The sequence below is a fragment of the Uloborus diversus genome, chromosome 1 (genome assembly GCF_026930045.1).
Source record: "Uloborus diversus isolate 005 chromosome 1, Udiv.v.3.1, whole genome shotgun sequence".
In the NCBI taxonomy this organism is placed as follows: domain Eukaryota; kingdom Metazoa; phylum Arthropoda; class Arachnida; order Araneae; family Uloboridae; genus Uloborus; species Uloborus diversus.
In genome coordinates this window covers 145,089,162-145,116,555 of record NC_072731.1, presented here as the reverse complement: position 1 = coordinate 145,116,555, position 27,394 = coordinate 145,089,162, and the positions used below count along the sequence as shown (strand labels likewise).

The 27,394-nt window shown below is 32.0% G+C and overlaps 1 protein-coding gene across 1 annotated transcript in view; it reads right to left on the bottom strand.

The window, feature by feature from the left end:
* Positions 1 to 27,394, bottom strand: part of LOC129216105 (DNA polymerase alpha catalytic subunit-like) — a 101,870-nt gene that overhangs the window by 72,891 nt on the left and 1,585 nt on the right. Inside the window, exons 2-4 of the mRNA XM_054850260.1 lie at positions 21,409 to 21,512; positions 7,468 to 7,564; positions 1,318 to 1,386 (exon numbers count right to left, since the gene is read on the bottom strand). Coding sequence (XP_054706235.1) covers positions 1,318 to 1,386; positions 7,468 to 7,564; positions 21,409 to 21,512 — 270 coding nt within the window. The remainder of the gene's footprint in view (positions 1 to 1,317; positions 1,387 to 7,467; positions 7,565 to 21,408; positions 21,513 to 27,394) is intronic.

The following is a 27,394-nucleotide window of genomic DNA, read 5'->3' as shown; positions in this document are numbered from 1 at the left end:
TTCTCGCCGGCAACACGAAAATTTTCAGAAGGAATTCGCGGTGTAACAGTATCTGCTTTGATATTGACAACTAAAAATATTTTTTGCGTGAAAGGACCTTTATCCCTTTAGCATCACTGGCACCAAAAATTCCCAAACAGTACTAGTCTGAACATCGCTTTGTTTTTGTATACAAATAACTTTTCCGCATTTATCGTATTTTTTTTTCATTCTAAATGCGAAAATTGATGAAATATAATGAAATGTAAGAGCACTGTTCCATCTAAAGTTTGTGAAGACTGAAAGAAGAAGAGAAAGTTTTTGACAATTAAAGAAAAGCTAAAGGTTTTCGATGCACTTGAAGAACTAAAAAATGTGTCGAAGGCAGCACGACAATTAGGTGTGAGTGAATTACTGGATCTACTGCACAGTATTATTATAGTACATCATTTTATTACTACTACATACTGTAAGTACCGTACTGGTTTATTTTAAGTCTCTCTTTTCCACTGATCACTGATTTTGTGCATCGTAACAGCATTTTATGTTGATTAAAACAGCTTCTTTTTAAATACAAATAAAAATTCAGTTCTTTGTGTGAGAAACGATAATGTATAATGTGGTTTTAACAAGTGCCTAAAATAATTAGGTATGTTAAAAAAAAATTACATATACCTTTTTCTACAACGCGAAATTTTGACTTACGCGAGGAGTCTTGGAATGCATCCCTTATGTAAGTCGGGATTCGACTGTAATGTTCTTTTCAAATGAAAATAATGACAATGAAACATTCAAAAATTGAAAAAAAAAATTTTGGGTGCACCTTTTTCAAAAAGTGGGATGTGATGGGGGGAAATTTGGATTCAGGGGGACATTTTGCATAAGAATCAGCAAAAATGGTGTCAGAAGCATATTGAAATGTTTTTTTTTTAACCATGCCGTATTATTGATGATCAATATTTAGCCAGAAATTAATTACATTAATTGCTAAGGTCTAACTACACAACCATGCTTGTTGGTTGACATTTTAACTATTTAACCATTTAACTTACATTACTGTTTATACAAAAAAAAAGTTTTTGCAATCTTTAAATAATAGAGCTAAATTTGTTTATAATAAAATACTGTAATGATAAAACACATAAATATATCTCTAACAGTAGATAATAGCATACTACAGATATATTTAGAATTTAATTATTTTAAAGTAACTGATATTTAAAAAAAACTGGCACTTTTTCTACAGTTTAATATCAGTTTAAAATCAATTACTCAATACTTTTTGTACACAATCGAACAGAAACAACCTATATTATAAAAATTAAGAAAGAAAATTACCGGTGTAAACATTTTCTTCAATGTCATCATCAAAGATTTCGCGGCCATCCTCACAGTACCCAATGCCATCTGAAAAAGGTTACAAGGTTTTTCATTACTATCTTTAACAGCTATTTCTTAGTTCCATAAAAGATCACATTTACCCTAAACATATACTAAGGTGGCACAAAATTTTGAAGGTGAATATTTTTTTAGTCCAACCGTCGAATTTGGCTCCAATGCATTTTTTAAAAAATGGTTCAAAATTTTAAACATTTCAATAATATTCAGAGGTAGCTCAAAGCAGATGAAGTCAGAAATATAATTGCTATTTCCATTCACAAAAAATAATTAGACTATAAAATTGTTATTTTATGTACAGCTTTAACATTAGCCATAAAATATGTTCTGCAAATATAAAAATGTTTTTTTTTCTTGGTAAGATGTTTGCTTGATTGGAAAAAAGGAAAAAAATTGAAGTTATCTCTAGAATGTTAACATTACATTTTGGAATTCATTATTGGTGCTGTTTTTAATAAATGCACATATATAATATTAATATGTAAATATTAAGAGTGGTCTCCAAAGTGGATGCCGCAGAAACAGGCGACGGGTAGAGCAAAATATCTACGGCACACATCACACCCATTGCATACGTACAGTTGAACTTTGTTAATACGACTACAGTAAATGCGAAATCACGACTAAAACAAATATTTGGTTAATTAAGTTTGGTTTACTATCGAATTTAAAAATTTCACCGACATTACGTACAACAAAATGAAAGTTTCAGTTAAAACAAACAAAACTTCTCACCTCTCCAAGAAAAAATTTCCTGATTGAATCCCTTTTTTTCTGATACTTTGTGTCATTACAAAAAGCTCACCAGCCATTCCTAATCCTTTTTGTTACTACCCATCTTTTAGTTATCAAGTGGTGACACCTATTCTACCCACGGCAAGAAACATTTTAACTGACAATGACTGTGGTGAATGCAGTCCCCTATGTCTACATATTAATTTCTCATTATCCCGGAGTTCAAACTTGTTAGTTCCAAGAGGGTGGGAGGTACTTCCTAAGACCCTGGGAAAGTGCTCTGGACTGCCTTCCGCTGAGTTATTGTTACATTAGAGACAAGACATTTCTCCCCCTGTTGCTATTCTGAGAACGAAAGGGTTGAAACTCATTGTTGTTAACCTTTGAACTTTGAACAGGTATTTTCAGTAAGATACCGCCCTATAGCCAGGCCCAATGAAATACACCTCCAGTTCACTCATTCCAGGACTGGACTGGAATGACTGAGCTGAAGGCGTATTTCATGTATTTGAACAGGTTGTCAACTTGTTAATAAAACAGTCTATCTTTTCATTTGGGTATTTCCCCCCATTGTCACCTGTCCCTTTCCCCCGCTCCATTATCACCTTTCTTCTAATAGGTTCTTCAGTTATCTCTAATACAATTAACCACAATAAAAATACCTGTCCCACAGATTTTGCTCCCCTAGAACATTAATAAAGCAGGTTATTTCACATTGTAACTTAGTTTATCTTTTCTGGTTCCTGAAAGAAAAAAATTTGCACTATTTATTCTGACGATCTATGTTTCTTATAAAATAAATGCTGCTTTTTCTTTCAGGAACTTTACAAACCAATGGTAGGTAGCATAAAAAGAAAAGCACTATCAGCTTGTGAAACGTTAGACATATAAATGGTTAGCACTGTATTATGTTATATATCCAATACATACATAGTAAATTATACATATGCATTTTTTCTTTCCAATTTTACATATTCACGGTTGTTACGAATAACAGCTAATACGAACAAATTCGTGGATTTTTGACATTTCGTATGAACTGAGTTCAACTATTACAGGGTTGCCACAGAAGTTCAAGAATGAAATTCCCTGACATTTCCAGGTTGTTTTGAAAAAAATTCCAGGTTATTGTCTCCACTTTCATTTTGCAACAATAATATATACATCTCAAATTTTGATAAAACTTACCTCATTTTCAAAATTTACAAACAATGGTTACCAAATTTAATTTACTTAAGCTGAAATAATTAAAAATATGTACAGTAGGGTGGTTCTTTTTTTTTTTTTTTTTTTTTTTTTTTTTTAACTTACTAATAGTATTGTGCTGTAAGAGTTTTAGCTTCTTACTCAAATTTTAAGAGGGTGCTCAATGATCCCTTAATTTAACATCAGCCGTAACATAGAAAATGCCACAAATTTAGAAACATTTAATTTCCCCAGCTATTTTTTTTTTTTTTTGTAAATAATTAGTTTATTGCAATGTATATTCATATAACTTGTGTACATTATGATATATAACCTTGTTTTTTCAGTTAATGTATTTTTTAAACCCCCTCCACATACTTATGAAAATTGGGGAGGGGGTTGAGCACCCTCTTTCAGTTGAAATAGGAAGCTAAAATTCTTCTAGTATATTACTATCCACAAGTCTAAAAAAATTGAGTGGTGTCCTGTTTTCTAGGAGAAACTTTTTTTAAGTGTATTTTTGAACCACCTTAAGCAAATCACTGTAATAAAGAATTAAGAATTAAGGTAAATGTAGCATATTTTCTTTTCAATAAGGAGAAGCCACTGCCTTGCTGTCTTACATCAAATGAAAGAACTGCCAAATAAACAATTGTGACATCTGTATGTATCACAAAAAAAAAAAAAAAAGTTAATTGCTCATAGTCTGAACTAAAAATTTATGAAACCTAAACCTTTTCAATTATTGCCTTCAACCCCTCCAATCCAGTAAATTCACAGCGCTTTTAGACTTCGTCCTGTAAAAAAAATCATGCATCTTTTAGATCCAAATTTCCCCTATTTGTTGCTCATAAAGCAGGGGTATTCCCCCCCCCCCCCACCAAGTTCGATGGCACAACCCCCTCCCACACCCCAATATTTCTGAACGCCTTAGCGCTCTTATTTTTAACCCTCTTTATTTATTTATTTATTTAATTTACCTCTTTATTTATTTTTATTATTGTTTTAAAAGAAAAGTTCTGTGCTCGCTCCGCAATGAAATGCACACACCCCACACAGAATAAATGAATAAAGTAAAATAAAATAAATAATTTGAATAAAAATAAATAATTAAAAAATCCCCCCCCCAAAAAAAAATGTTGACGGCGCATCTTACGCCATAATCTTCGCCCTCCAAGGGTACCCCTCATAAAGTTAAATTTTGAGCAATGATCGCAAATCTCAGATGTGCAGATTTTTTTTTTATCAGATTACTTTTATTTTGAAAGAAAGAAGCGCATTGAAACAGTCATTAAAGATCACAACCAAAATACTAAAAGATTAGCGATACTCCTCTAAAAAAGAAACTTTCCAAATTAAAATTGTCTTATAAACTAAATTTACAGACAAAATTGTTTCGAAGAATACGATTTCATTAATTTAAAGAAATTATACAAAATATGAAAAGACTATTGCAGCTCATTAAGAACTTCCATCGCACACGCAGACAAAACAATGTGCTGCGTATCATAAACAACTTCAGAAGTGCTGACAGTAAAAAAGCAGCGTTTAAACAGAGCCCGCTCAAACTACGAAGAAAAAAATACCTTCTGGGCATGTCCGCTGCCGACTGCTGTGGCGCCAAAATGACGAATGGTAACGATGAATGGGATGAATGGCATGAATAGCGGCGGGAAAAACAAGGCTGAAAGATGAACGATCGGAAAATAAAAGAAATTCCCCTGACATTTCCAGAAAATTATGCTATTTTTCATTTTCCCTGACCATTTTCGGCTATTTTCATTTTCCATGACAATTCCAGGTTTTCTCGGTGCGTGGTAACCCTGGGATTAATAGAGATAGGCTAGTAAGGCTTAAAAAACATTTTACTTCTACAAAAGGTGCCTCGAATTGAAAATGTTTGAGAAACCTTGCATTAAGAAATTCAATGATATTATGTACAACTCATATTTTTATTGGAAATTCGTGTATAACAATCTTAGATTTGTTACTGTGCACATAAATTTTATATCATCAAAATAACTGGCATCCAAGGTTGGCAATTAAAAACCAAACTGGATGTAATAAATATGGAAGCTATTTATTTTTTTAAAACTGAAGCTCAGAATTAAGAAAATAATAAATTTAAATAAAAAGTGAATTAATTTTCTTAAGCTAGTAATGTACGGTCTTAAAATTTTCTATCATTGCACATTGTCTGAATAAGGATTAAGATTACTACATGCTTCACAGTACATTCTTCTCATCTTTTGAATGAAACTTCCTTTCTTGCATTGAAAAAAGTAAGTATGTCACTGCAAAACCTTTTTGTTACTTGAGGAAAGTATTTTGAATAAAGCTATAACACTCAAAACTGCTGTTCTAATTACAGGGATGAGAGTGGTCAGAGAGCAAAAAGGAGGAAATCCAAAAAAATTTCGCAAAACGGATGATATCCAAAACTGCATCAAAATAGAACCTAGATGCCATGATATTCAAAAATTCAATAAAAAAAATGGCTAATTTACCAGTTTTAAAGGTAATACATATTTAATTAAGTGTAAGTAATAATTTTGAACAGTTTGCTACATTGTACCATTTCTTGTAAGAGTGTTTATTAATAAATAAATCTAATTTTTTTTAAAAAAAACAACAATTTCTAACCCCTGAGTTACTGAACAAAGAGTTGGGGGAGTCAGAGGTCAATCTTGGCTGCATCACACAATAGTGTAAATTTTTTACATTTTTTAGAGAAAAATACATTTTTTTCATTAAAAACATTTGAGTTTATAGTGTTAAACAAGTGAGAACATAGATTTTAAAATTAGGTCTGTTTGTAAAGTAAAAATTTACAACGGAGAAAAAAATCTAAAATTTCTACAATTTCTCTATGTGGTAGAACTAGAACATACTTTTCATAGTAAGAATTGAAAATAAAAATTTATATGTATATAAATGAATGGCTATCTCTTCCTTGCATTGGAACCCAAAATTTGTCTTTAAAAACTTCCTAATACGATTTCGGAATCAAAAGAACAACTTGCAGCAGCCTCATTTAATCATGAAATCTCAAAACTTTTAACAGGCTGTGAAGCGTAAACGGCTTGAGATTCACCATAAATATTTTTAACTTTCTTAAATACACAAAAAAGTAACCATGTCAAGTTTCAATAAAATTCGAGACTGTGGGTGCTATGCCACATTTTTTACTTGATTTTTGCATTTTTTCCAAAATAAATTAAAGAAATAAAACTATTATTGAAATGATGAATAAAATAAGCAGATATAAGGTAGCATATAATGAAAAACTACCCAACATTAAAAATAATTGAAATACTTGCAGGATGCAAAAAGATTGAAATCTCAAACGAAGCATGCAAATTTCGGCGCAGCACGTGTTTGACATCGTTGGCATGATTCCAAAACATATGCTTTTGGCAGATATCGCGGAGGATGAAGATTCGAAGGAGGGAAATAGAAAAAACAAGAAATCGGGGACCGAAAATTTGAAAAAATCGTATTTTTTTTCCGATTTTTGAGAAAAATAAGGTCTGAAAGAAGCAAAAAAAGGAGGAAAAGGAGGAGAGATTCTATAAGTCAACAGAAAAAGCCGGAATTCCAGCAAAAGCCGGAAAAATCTCATCCCTGTAATTAACTTGAAAGCTTTAAACAAAATCTATCTTACAAATTCATTTGCTCTTTGATAGCTTTCAAAAATTTATACGTACAAGTATAGTTTTTATCATCAAATTTGTAAAAGAATATCAATTGCCTATTAAAGGTATCCATTAATTACAATCCTGTTAAAGATGAGACAGGAATAAATGAGTTCCTTGAAGATGTTTTATTTCTTTATTACCAAGTTTGACCTATAACTCCTGGCTGTTTGGGAGGAAATATCATACAAACATACTTATGTTTGATCACTATAAACTAGTGAGAAAGACAACAGATTGAGCCCCCAAGTCATGGCAAAGATAAATTTAAAAGCAATTGCCTCTCCTACTTAACCCCCCCCCCCCCCCTCAAAAAAAAATAAATAAATGAAAAATTAATAATATATTAATTATTAATATAATTACTACTTAATATAATATTAATACATTAAATAAATAAATTATAATATTATTTTATAAATGAATGAAATTTATTTTGCACACAGCCAAATTGAAAAAAAAAAAAACAACACACTGTCATCAACAATCCAGTCATCTTCTTGCCTTTCTTGGACTAAACGAGAATATTCCTTCTCAGTAACTTCTTCATAAACTCGAGCTTCTTCTATTATCTATAAAAGGAGGGGGAGGAATAAAATTAAATATTTTATTTTTAACAAAATGCAGAATACAATGCACTTTCTCAGTCATTAACCATTGATAAGCAGTTTTAGAGACTACCATGGGCGGATCCAGGAAGGGGGCCATAGGGTCCATGGCACTCACCAAGAAAATTTGAAGAATAGTTACTATCCCCTTTTTTTGAACAAAAATGCAAAATATTTCCCTTGTAACACATACAAAGTCTAACAATAAGGAAAACAATGAGAGGGGGGCATGGCCTCTGATTTCGACAAAGTTTCAAAAATAGCTAAAAACCTTTTTTAGAGCTAAATATAAAAAAATCCTTATTATTCCTCGAAGTCCCTAACATGAATATAAAAACAATGCCGGGGAGCGATAAAACTACACTGAGGAAGTTTCTAGTATAGTTTTTTTAAACTCTCTTTCCTAGCTTAAATTGAAAAAACACTCAATTGTAATTCATGTGAAGTCTTAACAAGAATGGAAACAAAGCCAGAAGGAGGGCATGGCCACCCCATGAAAATTTCAAAAATATCAAGTGTACACGGGGGGAAAGAAAAGGGATATGTGTTAGTAAGTGTGCGATAAAAAGTTAAACATTTAATGATTGCACATTAAGTCAAAGTTAGATTTAAGTTTTAACCTAGCTTTATGCAGTGCTATGTTATTATTCTTCATTCCCTTTTTAATATGGGACCCTCGAAATCACTCCCTTTCCTCTTGTTAATTTGACCAAAAATCGTATACAAACCAAGTTTTAAAAAATAACTTGTAAAAGTTTCCAGGGGTGGGTCCACCACCACTCTTTTTCGCCAACATCGTTCAAGATCGGCCTTAATTTTGTTTTAAGTGCTTGAGTTTCAAAATGTTTCTGGGAAAGAACTCCACCCTCCCTAAAACCATTGAAAGTTTTCAAGAATTACCTTTCTGGAGCTTCAATTTCGAAAAATTGCTGTCTTCTAAAAGCTACTCACAAATCATGGATTGCCTATATTTGCAATTTAGAGTTAATTTTGAAAAAATTTTGGGAGTGGACCGCAGAATATCTTCAACCCTTAACCTTACCAAAGATAGTCTAGAACGTGCTTTTAAGTCTATAAACTAGTAAAATTTCCTGGAATGATCCTTTTAATCTCTCCTCCCTTTAACATCACCAAAAATCATCTAAAACAACTTTTTTAGAGCTACAATTTCGGGGGGGGGGGAGCGCTGCAAACCTCTTCTCCCCTACCATTACCCAAGATAATTAGAATGCAAAATAGGAAGACTGCAAATTAGGAAAAATTCTTGATGTGGGCCCTCGAAGTTTTCCTTCACGTAGCATCACGAAAAGATAGTATTAAACTGAGTTCCTAGGCTCAACAATGGCAAAAAAAAAAAATCTGCCGGAGAAACCACAAACCTTTTCTTAACATTATTCAAGATAATGTTTGCGCTTTTAAGGTTTTAATTTCGAAAGATGGGTGGGGGGGGGGGGTTGCACCTGAGCCCTTAATATTACGAAAAAGAGTTAAAAAGCATTTCTAAGATTACAAACATAAGAAAGGTTTTCAAATCTCTCCTCCCTAACATCATCAAAGATCGTCTAAAATTGCATTCTTAGAGCTACTATTTCGAAAAATAGACATGGGAGAACCAGCCGACCTCTTCTCCCCAAACATTACCAAAGATAGTCTAAAATGCGTTTTTGAGACTACAAATTCGAAAATTTTCCAGGGGAGAAACCCCCGCCCCCCCCCCTTTACTTCGGAGTTTATATTATACTTGCGGTCGGTTCATTTCGGCATCCTCTTTAATCAGAAGTCCTATACAGTCGCCTCAGAACACAGTGCTGATTACAGGAATACCACTTGGAGGCGAAGATATATGCACAAGTTTGTTAAGAAAAGAGGAAAATTTTTGGGAAGGGTACAGCCTTTATGTTATTAATGTTTGTAAAATTCAAAAAATTTCCAATGCATCGTATTTTTTCAAATGCCCCCCCCTCCCCCGTCCCGAGAATTCTGTCTGGATCCGCCCCTGGAGACTACTTAGTTAAAGAAGAGTAGGAGCACAGCAGAAGAAAAAATGTGTGCTAGACAAACCTAGATAAAATACAATAGATTGTAAACTCAAATAATTTCTTTAAAAAATTTCTGCAAAACAGCCCCCATTTTTCTAGTTCCTAAATTTTATGTTGCCGCCAACGGCAAAATGTTAAGTTTTATACAAGTAGACAAAACTGTGCAGTTTGAAAAACGAAATCTGTTTTGCTCTCTTTAATTTAGCTTTTTTAATTTCTGTAAAGCAATTCTTTTTGCTAGCTACAGGACATTGGAAATTTTCTATCTGTGGCATGCAGTCAGAGAGCATACAATCAAACTTGGCTCCCAAGCTTTAATGTCCTTTTGGCTAACTGGTAAAAGTAGTACTGGTTTAGCATACCATAGGTAGACCTCAAGATTCAGAAAATTTTCAAGTGGCCAATGGCCACTAGACTCAAAAAACTTGGTGGCCACCAGTTTTACCGGGTTTTGAAAACAATGCTCTAGTACGAGAATGGGGATGGGGGAGGGGAGGATTTCAATTCCTATTTTCTGAAACAAATATTATGAAAGTAATGCTAAAGGAATGCTAACAAGAAATATAAATGATATTAATCATGGAAATATAAAAGGCATTGGGTGAAGGTTGGGAGCTATGAAGCAAATGGTTCATTCCACCCATTTTAAAGTTTCATAAGAAAAAAAATCATTAAACCAAAAATAAAGTAGTGTACACAGTACCATGGTCTCACAGTGAAAAAGAAAGAATTTCCCATAAAAACAACAAAAAATTCTTTTAAAATCTTTTTGTACATCATTGCAAACACCATGGCAGTAAAAATCAACATGCACTTTTCAGGTAACTAGTTTAATGAAAAGAATTAATTGTAAGAAAATTAGCACGAAGGGAATAGAAAAAATATTAGATTATTTGAACTTGAATTTATTATTTGAATTTTTTCAATAATTAAGATTATTGTTTATTTAACTATAAACCTCCTCCAGTAATATACAATTTGGCATTTACCAAGAATATATTTCCAAAAAAAAAAATTCTTTTTGCATTATTTGAACTAAGAGTATGACCAAACATGGCAACTACGTTCCATACGCAGCGTCCCCATGTTTGGATAACTATGAAGGGAAAACGATCAAAGGACTGGATATTTGGCTTATATTTTAATCTGATGCAATTGAAGATTAAAAAAATACAAGTCATTCGAATAAATATTAGAAACTAGCCCCCGTTGTTTAAACGATTTTCAATGGAACGTATACCTAAGTAATCTTGAGTATTAGCGTCCACATCACAGCAGAAACATAAGGTATAGTTTATAGAAATATAGTTTTTTTCTTTTTATTTTTAATGATGTATAGAATTTTTAATGAAATACAGGATTTCTGGGACAACATGGAACATTGACTATGGCAAAGGAATGATTAAACGGGGCATGTGTGGGGGGGGGGGGCTTTGTGCGGTCAAAAACAAGTTGCCTTTTCAAGTTTTAAATTAATTAATGTCTTCCTATTTTGATGACTTTCGGAATAAAGGCTGTTTGAATTAATTGGGAATCAAATCGGATCGGAATGACCTTCGAGGGTTTAAGTAAAAAAATATACATTATGGCTTATTTTTTTCATACTTTCAGAACAAGATTTAAAGCAAAACATAAAACTGTTTTAGAAAGAGAATTTGAAAAAAGCACAAGGCTCATACACTTTTGGTTAAAAAAGATTCCCTGACTTTTTCAGGTTATTTTTTAGAAAATTCCAAGTTACTCGCTTCATTCAAATTTAAGTTTAAGTAGCAATATTTTCAAAATAGCCAAATTTTCTCAATACCACTTGTAAAATAAAAATTAAAAAAAAAAAACTTGGTTTTTTTAAAAAAAAATTCTGCCAAAAGTTTTTTTTTTTAAGGCTGTTGTCCCAAGTGATTGGCGCCAAGGGAAAATCAATCTACTCAAGTAATCAAAATCAAGAGCAAATAGCCTCCCGATCTTTGTTGCATACGACGTGATTTTCAGTCTAGAATCGATTGAGACAATATTGTAGAAAAAATTTTTGTTTTTATAATTTAAATTAATTTTAAATGAAAATCTCGCTTGGCGACGGTTTTAGAATAGCAATCATACACGCACTAAAAACTGAGCAACTTTGCGTCCTACTACAAATCCCGTAATGATATTGGGGAAAAAAAGTTATCGATGATTCATAAGACTTTGAGGGTCTTAATGATAATTTTTAAATTTCATTTTCATCAATTTTTATATTTTAAAGTGTGGGTGTGTTTTAAAACTTGTTCAATCTACAGACATTTAGTTTCAATTTTCTCATGCAGGTGTCGCTGAAGTAAGAAATCTGAAAAGTAACCACTCTCTTGCTCTTTTCCTAAATTACTACCATAAATCACTTAAGCTTTTCCCCCCTTTTTCCCAACGCGAGCCACTTGCGAGCTCCGCCTTTCTTCAAACTCTGATAACGATGTTTCCCGAGGGCCCAGGGAATCGAGTCCCCATCGAGAAGTGGTTGAATGGGTTGAATGCGTCCCTTTTGCTAATTCCAGCGTTTCACTGAGGCATTTCGCAATTTTTAATTTTGTCGATCTGTATTTTGTTATTGTGAATGCCATTCATTAATAAAATGAAAAAATAAAATAAAAGCGATTTTTTGGCTATTTTGAAACGAAAAGCATTTATACATGTTTTTTATTTATGAGATAAATGTTAAATCATAGTGCGTTTGACTATATGTGAGCAAAAATTTTAAATTTATCTAAACTTGTCATGTTTGCTGTATTGTAGAGTTTGGTCTGAAGTTACCGGTTTAACGATTGCTTCGGTTTAGTCACTTAATAAAGGGATTTCTTCTCAGGAAAAAGCAGGCGCTATCAAACTATATGTATTGTTCGATCAACACTCAGAATAATTTCTGAAATTTCAACTTTTTATCATAGTTTTCCTAAACATTCCTGACTTAATATCACCATGAGAAAAAGTATATGATTTGCACAAACACAAACATCGTATATGAGCAATAAAGAGAAAAACGAAAGAGGAAAAAATGTGCAGACCAACTCCAAGAAGCTTTCCTGTTTTGAAAGTTTTAGGGTTGTGACTACTTTTCGAGAAAATGAGGAATCTCCTTTCAATAATGGTTTGGAAAAGAATTTGATACTGTTAAATTTATTCTTGTCTTCCTTTTCATTTTCTTTTTGATTTTCCCTCATGCAAATTGATCATTAACTTAATTTCTTCAAAATATTTAACATTTATGACTCCTTTTTGTTCAGTATTTCCGTAATAAATACCTACTCAGCACATAACAGTAAATTTTAGTGGGGGGGAGGGGAACTTCTCCTATGGTTGTCAAAACTTACAAGAGACTAAATTGTCATCTGCAATGGTACGGAAAGGCTTGGAGGAAGTAATTTATTCTGCAATCGAGGCATTTTTATCTGAAGTTATTACCTTCAAATTAAATCAATCAAATATAGATTACTTTGTTCCAGGAAGGTTTCACTCAACTGGAATTGATAATTAAATAATACTCGAAATTCATTCTCTTAGAAACGGTTCATTGGATATAAAGAAAATATAAAATCAGAAACATAATTCACTTATTATTGGCAATTTTTGACATGCAATTTGATGACTAATGATAATGAATAAAGTTGCGGTGATTATAAATAAACATTCATACTCGAAATAAATTGCTACATTTTGCTGAAGAGCGCCTCAAATCGATTGTACACGAGGAACTCTGCAGTTTATGCAGTCAATATGCATCACAGCTCACAAGATGAATATATACGTATCATTACAAAGCGGAAAATGTTTCACTCAACTGGAATTGGTAATTAAATAATTCTCGAAATTCATTCTCTTAGAAACGGTTCATTGGATATAAAGTAAATATAAAATCAGAAACATAATTCACTTATTACTGGCAACTTTTTACATGCAATTTGATGACTAATGATAATGAATAAATTTGCGGTGATTATCTATAAACATTCATACTCGAAATAAAATGCTACATTTTGCTGAGGAGCGCCTCAAATCGATTGTACACGAGGAGCTCCGCAGTTTATGCAGTCAATGTGCATCACAGCTCACAAGATGAATATATACATATCATTACAAAGCGGAAAATGTTTCACTCAACTGGAATTGGTAATTAAATAATTCTCGAAATTCATTCTCTTAGAAACGGTTCATTGGATATAAAGTAAATATAAAATCAGAAACATAATTCACTTATTACTGGCAACTTTTTACATGCAATTTGATGACTAATGATAATGAATAAATTTGCGGTGATTATCTATAAACATTCATACTCGAAATAAAATGCTACATTTTGCTGAGGAGCGCCTCAAATCGATTGTACACGAGGAGCTCCGCAGTTTATGCAGTCAATGTGCATCACAGCTCACAAGATGAATATATACATATCATTACAAAGCGGAAAATGTTTCACTCAACTGGAATTGGTAATTAAATAATTCTCGAAATTCATTCTCTTAGAAACGGTTCATTGGATATAAAGTAAATATAAAATCAGAAACATAATTCACTTATTATTGGCAACTTTTTACATGCAATTTGATGGCTAATGATAATGAATAAATTTGCGGTGATTATAAATAAACATTCATACTCAAAATAAATTGCTACATTTTGCTGAGGAGCGCTTCAAATCGATTGTACACGAGGAACTCTGCAGTTTATGCAGTCAATATGCATCACAGCTCACAAGATGAATATATACATATCATACAAAGCGGAAAATGTTTCACTCAGCTGGAATTGGTAATTAAAGCCAATTGAGCCAATATTAGCCAATATTATTTGATAATATTGATATTTATATTATTTGATATTATTTGATAATTGAGCCAATATTATTTGATAATTCTCGAAATTCATTCTCTTAGAAATGGTTCATTGGATATAAAGTAAATATAAAATCAGAAACATAATTCACTTATTATTGGCAATTTTTTACATGCAATTTGATAACTAATGATATAATGAAAAATGTGGCGGTGACTATAAATAAACATTCATACACAAAATAAACGGCTACATTTTGTTGATAAGCGCCTCAGAGGGATTGTACACGAGGAACTCTGCAGTTTATGCAGCAAGTTACCTTTTTGAATCTTCGATTTCGGAAAACTTCGGAGCAAAGTTCCAAACCCTTTCATCTGTTGCCTTAACAGCATTGAAAGTGGTGCATAAATGCGTTTTTACGGTGTTATATAAAGGGAAGAGGGTGAAAGATAGGACTTCAGGATTTTTTTTGACATCGGAGCTCTCAAAATGCAATTTTAGATGATCTTGGATTTTAAAGAAACGGGGGTTTGAAGGCTTTCCCCGGAAATTTTTCAAAATTGAACGCCTGAAATTGAATTGCCTTCAAATTTTAGGCGGTTTTTGATGATATTGGGATGACGAAAGATACGAGCCCTAGTGGTTTATAGCCCCAACACCAATATAAGCTTTTCAAACCAAATTTTATTTATGGAAAAATTTTCGGTCTCAAAACTTTTCGAGCCCTTGCCGAATCCCCCCCCCCCATTCCAGATCCTACACAAAAAACTTCTTTTGACTCTTTTTCAGGATTCCTTACGGTCAGGACTTTTTCTTTCTTCTCCCTTTCTTTTTCCGGGATTTTCCCCTTTTCTCCACTTTTTGCTCAGTGCCGTCCCAAGGTTTGGTATTTGCACATATGGAAGTTCGGCCGTGGGCCCCCTTTTTTCCACTTATAGGCCGATTACTGAATTGGCCATGACCTAGGGCCCCTGCTATTTAGGAGCCCCAATTGGCTAAAACTGGTTTAGCAAATGGCAAAATTTGAAATGTTTGCCTACAAGAGGACCCCGAAAAAATATCTGGAATGGTGCCCCCGATATCTTAAACGGGGGTTCCATGTCTATAGTTTCTGGGGTTCTGGGGGGGGGGGGCAAAACCAATATAATGTTTTCCAATTAAGTCTGATTTTTCCCCGGTCTCCCCTACTGCTCTTGGGCAAGTTATAAAGCAATCCACATAAGATCAATATAAATAATATTTACAATATGTATATTTATTTGCAATTATCAATTAATACAGCATGGTTATCTATTTATTTATTATTATTATTTTTTTTTCATGGCCCTATAGTTTTATAAAACATGTTTTCTATCATTCTTTGAAGTTTTAAAACATTTCCTTGTAATGACACGCAGGTGAATTACTGAAACATGATATAGACTTGAGTTAGACCTATAAGGGAAAATATTATGATGAAAAATGGGGAGATAAAGAGTAACCGAGATTTTTCTCGAATGCTACGCATGTTAGTATGTTTCACATAAGACAGCATCTTTATTTTCAGAAGAAAAAAAAAACTTCTTTGTTGTTTCATTGTTTGCTCAAAAAGACATTTTGAATTTAGAAAAAAAAAAAAACACGATTACATTCCGAATGAATTCTCTTACTTTTTGAAAAAAAAAATACGTTTACGTGCTCTTTTGATCAAAACTGTGTTTTGAAATCAAACCTAGCTTAATTATTTAATATCTATATCGCTGAATCTTTGATGAGCACTGAACTTTAATGTCTTGTGCGTTAACCATTTTATGAGTCGTCATCTTTATTTATAGCAGCATCTTTATCCTATTGTTTTTTTCACCTACGAATCAACGATTTGAATAATTTACTCTGTTATTACGTTAACTCAGTTGTGTTCTTACAACTCCTCACTGTTCAATGGTATTTCATTAGTAAATTGTAACTTGAATACATTGCAAAGAGTAAAGTTTCCGCTTTTGAAAACTGCATATTTGAAAAAAAAATATGTTTAAAAAATTTTTGATGACTCTTTTTTGTTCTTCAGTTTTTAATTTAGCATGTTTCATCAGTCTTTTTCGTTTGTCATTCATTTTTATTTATCTTCGAGACTTAATATTAACAGAAAACAATTTTTAAATATTAATAATGTAAAAAAGAAAATAAACGTCAATCACTCAAGAAACCAGCACTGAATAAACTTAAGTATAGCACTAAAATCCTTTGTCAAACTCCAATCTTCTTGCGACTTCTGGATAAACGCAACGACACTTTCTGAAATTGACACCCTCCTTTCGTCTTCACTTACTGTTTTACGCTGATCAATTACCCTGATTGAAACACATTTGATTTTCATAAGACGTGTGAAAGTAATCATTATTAAATGACAAGAAAAATTGTAACTTTGAAAAATGAAAAAATGCTAATATTTTTCTTTTAAGAACAAAAAAAAAAAAAAAAAAAAATTAAAAAAAAAATGTGGTTAAAGCAAAATTTGCCGCCCCTGAAAATTTTGGCGTACTTAGGTCTATTGGGAAATTGGGCCCTGGTGTCAATACCTTTCACAAAAACTAATTCCCACAAGTGCATCACAAATCGCTTGGAAGCTAAAATTTGACCATTTGTTGCTCTTCAACTACATGTTGAAAGAGCAAACCAGTCTTCGACTTTGCATTTGCCTGAAGGGAGAGGGGTTCGGTTCCCGTGACAGCTATTAACGCCTAATTACTCCCCTCTATGTGAAGCTGTTTAGAGAGGGCCTTTATTTTTTCCCCCTATAAACCGAGTGAAAATCCGTGCCATCTACATTTGAAAGTTGGCAAATGAAGATTTTAGCTAAAGTAAACAAACAGCCTTAAACATTTTGTTGAAAATTGTTTTCATTTGTTCACTATTTGTTAAAAACAAAGTACTTTCAACTTATTTTAACATTTCTTTGATGCCACATGTCATGCATATTAGCGTTTTTTCTGTAATCGGCAGCAATCTTTCTCCGCTTTTGGTTTACGATTCTTCTTTTTATTTTCGTATTAGTATGTAACACAAAACATATTGAGCAAAGTACAAAGCTATTTTTCAGTATAAATTTGATTAACTTGTTGCATCGATGGACATACCATATAATGCATTCTAACAAAAGTCAACATCCGTCGATCATAGGCCAATGCCAATAATTATTTTTTCCCCCTTTTGTATATTAAGGATGCTTGCATTAAAATTAAAAACTTTCTTTTTTGCACATTTACTTTCAATAGACATTGAGATAAACATCTAATTATGTTTTTGTAAATTTTTGTCTACTTCCATCTCGCAAACGACCAAATATGGCGACTAAGTCAAAAATTTAAGATAATGAGTAGATTTTTGAATTTGTAGCATGAAAGTAGTTATAAATAATAATTAATCCTTAAAAAAACTACGCTTTTTTGACAAAATAGTCAGTTTTTAGCACATAAGCGTTTAAATCAATCAGAATTAAAAAAAAAATGTTCTGGAGATAAAATTTCGCATTTTTCCAGAAAATAATTACGAATTACATGGAAAAAAGGCATATTTTGCATTATCAATAGTTTGCGTTGCAATAAACATCCAATGCCATTTTCGGAAACTTAGGCACTTAAAAAGTCTTGTGTACTGCCATCTTGGGAATGACCAAATATGGCGGCTAAGACAAAAATTAAGAAATAATTTTTTGAATTTGTAGCATGAAAACAATTTAAAAATAATAAATCTTCATGAAACTACAATTCAGTTGAAAAGTTTTTAGCACATTTGCGTCCAAGGCAATGAGGATAAGATTAAGTTTTAAGAACAAAATTTTTAATTTTTCAAGAAAATTACATATTTAAAATAAAATTAAAAAAAAAAACACGTTGCAGCACATTTTGCGTTGTTTTCATTAGTTTTCAGTTAAAGAAAACATCCAATTCTGCTTTGTTTTTGGAAACTTAAGCATTTAAGCATCGTGTCTACTTAAATCTTATGAATGACCAAACATGGCGACTACGTTTCATTCGTAGCAGAAAAGACTTTTCGATTAAAAAACTATTTTCTCAATTGACCCTACCATCCGCAGGCTTGTGCTTTAGAAGCAGAAAAATGTTCTTCTCCCATTAAATTTGTGCATAATTCCTGTTCACCCTAGGAACTGTTGGGAGAACAGTTCCTAGAGTTCTAACTCCTCCCTTCTTTGGACTGTTGAAGAGCAAAAATGGCGTCAGCGGAAGTTTTTTTGGGGGGTTGCCTTTTTTATTTTATTGCCAGCGTCATTTTGCCTCAAAACTTTTACATTTTTTATTCCTTAGGAAACATCGATAAAAACGAAGATTAGAACTCAAGGTACAAAATTCCCTGGGGAAAAATTGGAAAAAAAAAAATTTTGGGACAAAATTTGAAAATTCCCTGACATTTTTAACTAGGTCATTTTCCCTGACAATTCCAGGTTTTCCCGGAGCGTACGAACCCTGTAATTTAATAACCATATTTTCCTGCGTATTATCCGCAGGCGGCCTATAATCTGTAGGTTCTAAAATGGACCTGAAGAAAAAAAAGCTTCGTATAATCCGAGGTGGTGTTTAATACAATGTAAAAAAATAATGTTTGAATTTAATATACCATTTGAGCCACTAAACTAAAAACGTGAAAAGGTAATTACTTTGAAGGCACAATCAAAATTTATCTGAAATATAATCTAAAATATAATGATTTCTTCTTGAAATCATGATAATAGTACGCTAATTACTTGAAAAACAAAGAGTCAAGACAAAGGAGCAAACGCTTTGATCTTGTGCAAATGGCTTCCTAATTCACTGTATTCTTGCTTATTTTACATGACCTGAATCGCGTAAGAGGAACATTTAAGCAACGGAAAATAACCAACATACAGGCAGGCAGTGAGAAAGGACATGCAAGCTTCGTAAAATAAACAACATTCAGTCGGAGTACGGTCTCTAGGAGTACGGTCTCTATCGGTGAATCCTTATTGGACTGATGCATCTGTGGAGTGGTGTGGAATTCTTTTCTTGGGATCTAAAATAAAAATAACCCCCGAAAAAAGATGGCAAATGTAGAAATTTTTTGGGGTCACCAATTTTGAAAACTGAATCGCCACGTCGCGAGTGGCGACTGTAAATTTTGACCTTTAACCATAGGTCCACGAATCCAAACCAACTACGGAATCAGCAAGCATAGATCACTCACTTTATGCATGCCACAATTGGGGACCCAGCAACTCAACAGATGGTGCAATGTCTCTTGAACAGCATTTAATCATTTGAGATTTGACGCCTTTTAAAAAGCACGGAATTTCATTTTCAATTTATGCTTTTAATTAAAATAAATGAAATTTCAGTTATTTGCATCTTAACAAAGCATAGTACAGTGGGTGTACACATCTAAGGGGGAGCAAACCAGGGTCCTTGCTCAGGGAGCAAAACAAAGGCATCAACAATATAAAAATGGCATTTAAAAGAAAACAATTAAAACATTTCAACAGTACTATACCATAAATGTTATTAATAACTAACAAGGCAATTGCCGAAAGTTTGGCCTAAGTGAAAATCAGTGCAGATAACAGCATAATTGACAATAATGGATTTTCAGACTAAATACATAAAAAAGATCAGAATTATGTTATGGAAACAGATCAGAAAATTCTGGTGTTTCAACAGATCTCAAAGTTCTGGTGTGTAAACAGATCTCAATCACCTCCTTCTATCACTTTCCTACAATGCATATCTAAACATGTGATATATTGCAAAAATGATTTTATGTTTGTCCCCTTTAACCTTTAAAATTAGTGGAAAAAACATTCAAGGCTATGACTGATTTCTGCTCCTAAAAATAGTTGCCTTAATAGCCTGTAATACAAAAAAAGTCACCAAAGTAGTCACCAGATAAGAAAAGTTTCCAAAATAATCTCCCTATTTAAAAATATCATTTATGTCATATAACAATGTAATAATACTTCAATAATAATACTTCACTCAAAATGGGGACTAGACCTATGCATGGGGAAAATTTGCAGAAAACTCTCCTTAAACCCTTCCAAAAAAAGAAAAAGAATTGCTTTTGAGACTTGGAACACATGGAAGTTGTTTCAAAATATAAATACACTATGGCTACGAAAAATAAAAAAGCAAAAGTTAACTGACATTCATTTGTAATACAAAGTTTTGCAAAAAATCACAATAACATAAACTAACCCTTCACAAAAATTACGATTGCAAAAATGAACTTTTCGTACTATAATATTATCCCCACACATTTCTGATTGTGAACATGATAATTTCCTTTCAGTGTTTTAAATTTGAAATGAATTCAAATAAAAGTTCAATTTTTAAGCAAATTTTAAATTTTTTTCAATTTTTTTACTTTGTTTAATAAACATAAAGAAAAAGAACCAGGAGTTTTAATTAATAGTTACTTTTTCACTTAAATAGTCGCTGTTTTTTACAATTGATTGTAAAATGGTAGTTGTTGCCCACTTTCAAGCTAAAACAGTAGCTTTAGCTGCTTTTTTAGTCATCAGCGACAGACCTGAACATTGAATCTTTTTTTCTGAACTAGTAACAATTTTTAACTGTGATTAATATAAAGGAATAGAACGAAACAAATCTTCAATTTTCATGCTTTCAGATGAATATGTTATTTCTGTTTAGTGTTATTTTTCTTTTATGGAGCTGTTTAACAACTTTAGGCAGTGAAAATGGCCCCTAGAATTTTTTTTTTTTTTTTTTTTCCTTTTTTGATACCTGGAAAAGTTTTTCCAGGTGCCATTGCGATGCCGTGATTTAAACTCTTATTTCTGTATTTCTAACAGACTTAAATCTTCATTAAGAAACTATGCATGCTTTAAAGATTGAATAGTGTAATGTACTAAGAATTTTTTTTCTTTTTTGGCTGCTTTCAAAATATCACACATCTACACACATACAGAAAAAAAAAAAGCAGAAAACTGAATACTGATACCTCATACTTATGCTTTGTTCCTTTTAAAGCTTTTAATTTTTCAAATGCAGCAAGTTTCTCAGATTTGTTTTTGGAAGTTCTTCGTGAACGGCCTTCATTTAAAGCTACAATAAAAAAATCAATAGAATAAATTTTAAAATTTAAATGTATGCTTTCTCATTACAGCTACATACTGTCGGCCTTGCTTAATCGAATATCGTGGGTTCCGAGAAATATTATTCGATTAAGCGAGGTATTTGATAAAGCAGGGAAATTTTCTTTACCTTTCTAAATTGCAACATTTGTTTTAAAACGTATTAATTATACATCAATAGCTATGTAAAGGAAATCACTAATGTTGTAAAAAGTTTTTGAAATAAGCTAAGTAAACAACAAAAGAGTTTACCAATTTATTTGTATATTTCAGTAAGTATGAAAATTATAAAAAAAAGTAACTTTTAGCTTGAGTTATGAGGGAGGTGTGCTGTTTTCCTTAGGGGGGACACCCCTGTTGGATATTAATTACCCTATGATATAAGCTTGATGTACATTTGAAAAGCAGAAGGCTTTCTAATAAATAAGAAAATAATTGTTGCTTTTAGAATAAAGGGAGGGACAATCAGATAGGGGATCAGATCATCATCTTAGAGATAACAGATAAACTCTCTGATCACCATTCCAATAGATGAGATAGACCAGCTCTTTACTTTGAATTTTAAATAACTTCTTAATAACCTTTGATATTATGCGGACATGCAGATTCTGCGAGTGATCCTTTATTATCATTAAAGAGAAACCTTGGAACTCCTTTTTGGAGACATCAATTTAAAAAAAAAATGCTGGGAGATAGTTCCAGACTACCTTATTTGTGCCAAATATTATACTTATCACCCCTCCCCTCCTGTTTTGAACATTAATGATGACCCCCTCTTAAAGCAGATGCTACATCAAAAGTTGTTTGATTTCTCATTAACTGATGAAAAACGAGGCTAAATTAAATCATTTCCAACCATACTTGATTTATCGTTTTCTCATTCTAAATAGTATTGCACAGTGGTATAGCCATGTAAACATTTTGGAAGGAAATATAGTCACATTTTGGTGGGGATATAGTAAGCTTTAATCCATTTTTATAGTCAAAAAATGAAAATTTCAGGGTTTTTGAAGGTGATATGTCCCTTAATTCTATCTCTGTGACATACACATAAGGCTGTATCGAAAGATTTGAAATTTCCCAGATTTTTGCAGAGTGCGCAAAAGTTGTGAACTCCCATCATTAAAATGTGTGAGAAATTTAAGAGCCATTATTTTGAAATTCAGACAAAAAACGGAAATTTTGGCAGTGACCATTTTTGATTTTCCTAATTTTTTTATATGTCAAAGTAGGTCATAAGAAGTGAACATTCCGAAATTTTTAGCCTTCCAAAAATTTTCTTTCGCTTGCTAAAAATTCCCAAAGTATGAGGTTTTGCAGCGCTTTTTTAGAAAAATTCTATAAGTCGCATTTCAGTGCGCTATAGCTCTTTACAGAAACACCACCTCACGGTTATGTTTATATTTATTGGTTGTACTGTATCTAGTGATGATGACTTCATAGTTATTTTGGTTGGGGATTGTTGCTTTCTTCAGATAAGGGGTCGCAAAGTATGGATTTTATCCGTTTTCGCGCAAGTTTAACCTGCGTTATTTCCCCCCAAAAAGCCACCCCCCGGAAAAAAATGTGACATATACTGAAAATTTATACTATGAAGAGAGTAAATAGCACAAAAGTTGTTTGAGGTTTAATTTTTTTTAGGAGAAAAATGTCCTGATATTTTTCAAATTTTCAAAAATTGTGCTTTTTTGATCGCAATTAACTCAAAACAGCGTCACTAGGAAAAAAAACCTTTTATATCAGGGGTCTGGCCAGAAGATATTTGGGTCCGTTAACGGACCCTTCACAAAAATCCGATCAACCAAAACGGACCTTTCACAAAATCCCTATCAAACAAAACGGACCTTTCACAAAATCCTGATCAACCAAAACGGACCCTTCACAAAATTCTGATAAACAAGATCGGATCTTTCACAAATTGTTTTTTGAAGGAGCAAATCTGAAAGCAAAGTAACGCATATTAAACCGCATATTAAACCGATAATTTTTGGAACCTTTCTTAAAGTCAAATTAGAGGGATCAGCTTATACAAAATCTGCTAATTTTGCAAAGAAAAAAAAATCGGCACTCTTGTGATGCTCCTGCAAGCGATAAATTGCTACTGCCAAATAAATATAATGCTTGTTTGCTTCTTGGAAAGAAATTAACAGCTGGAAATAAGTTTGGTTTCAAATAATTTTGTTTGTTTTATCACAGCTAATTAGCAGCGGTGTTGTTGTAAACTTTTCTGAAAAGGCGTTTGGTAAGCACTTTTCTCCCCCACTGATGATTTAATAAACAATAATAATATATATCAGCGAAATGAACTTAGAACTGCAAAGGGATAGTAAGGGTGGGGGAAAAAATGTGATCGCTTCAGATAGGGTTACCAACTTTAAAATTATTGCCATTTAGCGTCTGGCGTTAAACCTTTAATAATGACTTGATTAGAAAATATTCTCATCATTTTACGAGCTTGTCAATATTTGCGTTTCTATGGTGCAGTGCGGTGCGATGTTCAACTGTTATTTTGGGAGAAAATTATATGGGTTTGATTTTTCGATGCTAACAAGGATGATTAACTTTAAATAAATTATTTTACTTGCCTTTTTTTTTTCTTTAGATGTCAACATTTTTAAAAATACAATCTTTTAACATCCGATATAAGAATCATATTTTGCTTATTTTTCAAGCTAACTTCGTTTTATTAGGATGCAAATAAATGAAAAGTCTATTTTTGTTAGAACACCCACTTCAAGTTTTTCAAGCAAAATTCCATTTTCTTTTATGACTCAAAAATTAAAATGCTGAATCAATGGTTTAATTTTATTTTTGCTTTAGCTGTGTCCACAGATATTAATGATATGTTTATCATAGGGCTCTAAAATGCAATTTAAAAATAATTTTATCAAAAATATTTCTTTTACAAGCCGTTTTTATACCTTTGATGCCTTCACTTTGAGAATTGTGATCTCTTTGCATCCGCTATGGGATTCCGATTTTTTGAATTTTTGATGTTTAGTACGCTTTGTTAAGAAGTAAACAAATAAAATCTATTTTTATTTTTGTTAAAATCACGGAATTTATAAGTTTTAAGCGAAATTCTGTGCAATTTTAAGAGTGTCCTGGGTCAAAAAGTTAAATGCTGAACCCCCTCGTCTGAATTTTATTTATTATTATTTTTTTTTTTGTTACAATTGTTTTAAATGCTGTACAGAAATATTTCTAGTATAATTTAACATAATGTAGAATGGTAGATAAATATTGCTACTTGAGTTAGCGATGCCGCTCCCCCCCCCCCCCGCTAAATACTAGAAAAACACCCCAGAATGATATTCTCAACATAGAAGAGGAAAACTCTCTACTTTAAGTTTAAATGATGTAGTTTTTGCCTGCTCTAAATTCTAAAATTTCGATTTAACAAAATTTTTTTTTTGCGAAATTATTTTATTTTTCACAAAAATAATTCACTTTTCACAAAATTATTTTATTTTTCACAAAAAAACGGACCCTGTGAAAAATCCTGGACAGACCCCTGTATATATTATGGTACCTGGCTATGTGTAAAACATCATAAAAAAGAAAACAGCATGGGATCTCTTCTTGTTTTCTAGAAAATAATTTTTTTTGTAGCTCATTTTATGCGTTTTCTCGTGCGTAAAACGTGTGTCCAGTATGCAGATTAGATCTGCTAAAACTTAAAAGATGTAATAAGAATGTATATATGTGTGTATAAAGAAAGAGAAAAAGACTAGCACTACTTTATTTTTCTGATTTTTACAAATTGATGGTATTTTAATTGCAGGTAAATCAGAAAACGATAGATCGATATCATATATATATACATATATATATATATATATATATATATATATATATATATATATATATATATATATATATATATATATATATAATTAAGCAAACAGAATTTCAAATATTAAACACATTATAAATAATTAATGATGATGAAAAGGAAAATTGCAAGAAGCTATTAAATAGGAAAAGATAAAGTATGAATCCAGAGCTCATCAGCCGTGGAGGATTCATTAATTATGGTCAAAAGACCAAAAATTTAACTATGAACTAAAAGAGAATGTTATCATCATTAATTATTTATAATTTGTTTAATATTTGAAATTCTGTTTGCTTAATTTTATTATTTACTTGGCTTTTTAGTTTTGCTGCGTTGCGCATCTATGGGCTTTTGGTGTGGTCTTTTCAATATTTTTCACTTTTATTATATATATTGATTTATCGTTTTATCGTATCAATAACAAAATAATTCTTTCTTATTTATTTATTTATGTCTATAGCAATGGAAGAAATTTCGTGAACTATATCTGCTTCACTTTCCTCTAAATATCTATTTTTTATGTTATCCTCAAATACCTGTAAAAGGCTGTCGGTTCTTGATAAATCAGTATTACTTACTTTTTTTTTTTTTGCTTTGTATATCGGCTAAAAGCAGCTTGAATTTGACTTTTTGTCAGATGTTGTTCGGTTGGAATATTTTTTTGTCTTCAATCATCTCTGTTCTCATTGCATGTTCTACTTGGTCGGGCGTCTGATTTCTCCCGGTTTTCTCACCATAAAGGAACTTTTCTTAAAGAAACTCTCTTTGTTTCATTGAAAATCGTGTACTTTTACGAGTTGGGAGAGCCCACCCCTCACATGAGATTGACAAAATGTTTTCTTCTTTGTTTTCTCCTTGTTGACTGGTAGATGCCTGACCAAGACCACAAGAAACAGAACTCTGAACAGGTATTTGAAGATGACATAGAAAATAGACATTTAGAGGAAAGTGAAGAAGATATTATTCATGAAATTTCTTCCACTGTTACGGACATAAATAAAAAATAATTATTTTGGGATTGATACCATAAATCAATATATATATATATATATATATATATATATGATATCGATTTATCGTTTTCTGATTTAACTGCAATTAAAATACCATCAATTTGTAAAAATCAGAAAAATAAAGTATTGCTAGTCTTTTTCTCTTTCCCTATTCACACATATATACATTCCTACTACATACTTTAAGTTTTAGCAGATCTAATCTGCATACTAGACACACGTTTTACGCACAAGAAAACGCATAAAATGAGCTACAAAAAAATTATTTTCTAGAAAACAAGAAGAGATCCCATGTTGTTTTCTTTTTCGTGATGTTTTACATATAGCCAGGTACCATAATATATAAAAGGTTTTTTTTCCTAGTGATGCTGTTTTGAGTTAATTGCGATCAAAAAAGCACAATTTTTGAAAAGTTGAAAAATATCAGGGCATTTTTCTCCTAAAAAAAATAAACCTCAAACAAATTTTGTACCATTTACGCTCTTTATAGTATAAACTTTCAATATATGTTACATTTTTTTCGGGGGATGGCTTTTGGGAGGAAATAACGCAGGTTAAACTTGCGTGAAAACGGATAAAATCCATACTTTGCGACCCCTTGTCTGAAGAAAGCAACAACCCCCAACAGAAATAACTACGAAGTCATCATTACTAGATACAGTACAACCAATAAATATAAACATAACCGTGGGGTGGAGTTTCTGTAAAGAGCTAAAGCGCACTGAAATGCGACTTTTAGAATTTTTCTAAAAAAGCGCTGCAAAACCTAAAACTTTGGAAATTTTTAACGAGCGAAAAAAAGTTTTTGGAAGGCTAAACATTTCAGAATGTTCACTTCTCATGACCTACTTTGACATCTGAAAAAAAAGTCTGAAAAAAAACCGAACCCTTCGTATAATCAGAAATGACTGCAAATAATATGATGGCAAAAAAAACAAAGTTGATTTTCATTTAATCTTTAATTTTGGCAATTAAATCGAAAACACCAAGTAATAGCTTTTAAGC